We start from the raw sequence: 2,677 nt of genomic DNA, 5'->3' as shown, positions 1-2,677 counted from the left end.
GGCATTCCTCAAGTTCTTTGCACAAAGGGCTCTGGAATGGGACGAAATTTCTCGACGACGGGAAGAAGCACATCCTTTATATCTTCAAGCAGCACAGGAGGAAGCCAGGCGGCGAATAGAGCTCTTACAAAATAGGTCAAACACTTCTTACACTCCTATTGAAATTTCTCCTGATAAGCCTTCTGAGTTGTTATCTGTTGATGTTGAGTCTTATCTACCTACTGAGAAGTCTGATATTAGTCCGAAATCTCCAGGACTCTTATTACCTACTAAGCCTAATGTATCTAATGTTCCACACCAGTTGTCCTCTGTAAATCCTGAGTTTGTAAAACCTGTTATTGTGGCTGAAACTGAGGATATTGTCCCTAAGTCTGATGATATTGATAAGTCAAGTTTAGTTGTGTTATCTTCTGATGTTGATCGACTTGTGGTTCCTGTTGACCCTGAATCCACTATATCTGATAAGCCCTCTGTTGAGAAGTGTCCAATTGAAACTGATGAAAAGTGTCCGGTTGAAAATCCACAAAAAGAGTCTGTTGCTTCTCTCTCTGAACAGTCAGAAAGCCCTCGTGCTTATGAGTCAGTTGATGTATCCCTGTCTATACATCTTCCATGATACAACCAAGGCATGATCCTCCTATTCCAACAGACAGTGATAATGAAAGAATTCTGGCTGAAGTATATGGTTCAAAGGCTCCATCCTCTGACTCAATTGAGTCTCTAACAGTGGCAGAGACAGCACACCCAAATTCCACATCCTACAAAATCAGAGAAGTCACCAAGCTTCTAGCGTCCTCTACTGTCCATGGGTCTGAGACCAGCAACTCTGATTCTCCGAGTCCTACAAAGAGCTCACCTGTCAAAGAAAGGCGAAAGTCCAAAAGAAAAGGAGTTCCAGAGAAAGTTGTTGTGGATGCTGGTGATGAGCCTACAGAGTCTACTCAACCAGAGAAGAAAAGAAGGTCTGCTTATTCGCAGAAGGCTAAAAGTGATCCGCCAGCCAGACAAGTTTTTAAGACCCTGAGGTCTTCTGTTAAAAGTAAAGTTCCTATGGTTTTTCCGTCAACAACAAGCCGAAAAATGAAAGTTGCTTCAAAGCCAAGAGGAATGAGTGTTACTCCAGATGTGCAGAATGTTCCTACTGTCGTTCCAGAAAGTCCTGATACTTCTGTTTACAAGCCACAGTTTGTCTCTGAAACTGCTCAAGACAAATGGTCTACAATGGTGAGACGTGAGCTGATCGTACAGAGATCAGTGGATGAGAATTAGTTGAATTCAGTGTGTGATATATTGCCCCTTTTGAGTGAGGTTAGTCTGCTGAAGACAGTGACATCCATTTGTTCTTTCTCGAAGTTGCTAACTTACGAATTCTACTTCAACCTCAATGAGGAGATTGAAAATCTGACTAGCGAGAAGTGCCAGCAAATCTTCATTAGGGGTAAGTGGCATGTGTTTGGACCAGACATGATCAATCAGTATTATGGGTTGAAGACAGTTGAGGAAGAAGAAATTTCTTACTGGGATTTGGTTGCTAAGACCCTCACTGGAGGACTGGTACCTGTATGGCCAACTGGTGACAATGATACCTTGTTCAGCTCTCAATTTACTTCCAAGTTTGTTATGCTACACCGAATTTCTTTGCACAATTGGCTGCCATCGGCGCATTTTCATACAGTCGGCAAGATTCTAGCTGCTCTTCTGTTTCGAGTTGGCACCAAGATGACCATTGATTTAGGGAGATGGATCTTCTATCATATTCTCACATTAATACATCCCATGGAACAGAAGGTAAGGCTTCCTTATCCCAATCTTATCTTTGGAGTGCTAACTTCCCAGGGTTTGATTCCGATGCCAAGTGAGATCATTGCTCCTACTCTACTATATATTGTGGATCCACGCCTTTTGACTGGCAAACACATCAGGGATGTTACTCATGTTGATGCTCCGCATACTTCTGAGACTGATACTGCTGTTGAGGATACCCCCTATGCTCGAGATGTGCAGCTGTCCCTGCGATTGAAGGCTCGTGTGTCTGAGCTGGAGAATGTGAGTAATATTATTTCAAATCAGCTCAATGCGGCTCACACTGAACTTCCAACTATTCTACTCCGAATGAGTTTGTCTAAGTCTGCTGCTGGTGACAATGTGAAGACTGACAGTGAAGGTCCCTTTCATGCTTAACGTGTCCTTTTTCTATCATTTGCAAAAAGGGGGAGTGCTATAACTCAGGGGGAGTATTTGTGTTTGTGATGGTGTTTTGTGGTTGGTTGAAGTACCTTTTGGCCCTGTCTGAGCGTGTTTTTGTGAAGAAATAGTCTGATCTATGTTTTTATCCAGCACGGTTTATGTGTTGATGACTTTATGGGTTGTAAATAAAACAATACTTTCCTTGCTATGACTGTTGCCAGTATTGGCCTTTTTATTATGCTTTTCTCTATCTTTAGTTAAGATATTTCATCTTTAATCGAGTTGTTTTGCCAAATAATAGCCAACGGGGGAGTTTGTTAGTGCTTGATTTCTGGAAAAAAAAAAAAAAAACCAACATATAATTGGCAATATTATTATGGCAAATTAAGATATTGTTTAGCTTGGTGTCTGTTTATCATCGAAGAAGACTGACTGATCAGTACAATCAACAGACGCATTGCTAGATCAAGCATCTGAAAATCTGATAAAG

The 2,677-nt window shown here is 41.5% G+C and overlaps 1 protein-coding gene across 1 annotated transcript; it reads left to right on the top strand.

Annotated features, from left to right (window-relative positions):
* The first annotated feature begins 612 nt into the window (after nucleotides 1-612).
* On the top strand, nucleotides 613-2,181 carry LOC109150721. The gene is made up of 2 exons (XM_019298704.1): nucleotides 613-1,224; nucleotides 1,324-2,181. The coding sequence occupies exons 1-2, from the start codon at nucleotides 613-615 to the stop codon at nucleotides 2,179-2,181; spliced, it is 1,470 nt and encodes a 489-aa protein (XP_019154249.1).
* The last annotated feature ends 496 nt before the right edge of the window (nucleotides 2,182-2,677 follow it).

This window comes from Ipomoea nil, unplaced genomic scaffold (assembly GCF_001879475.1).
Source record: "Ipomoea nil cultivar Tokyo-kokei standard unplaced genomic scaffold, Asagao_1.1 scaffold2280, whole genome shotgun sequence".
Classification (NCBI taxonomy): domain Eukaryota; kingdom Viridiplantae; phylum Streptophyta; class Magnoliopsida; order Solanales; family Convolvulaceae; genus Ipomoea; species Ipomoea nil.
This window is presented reverse-complemented; position numbering and strand designations above follow the sequence as displayed.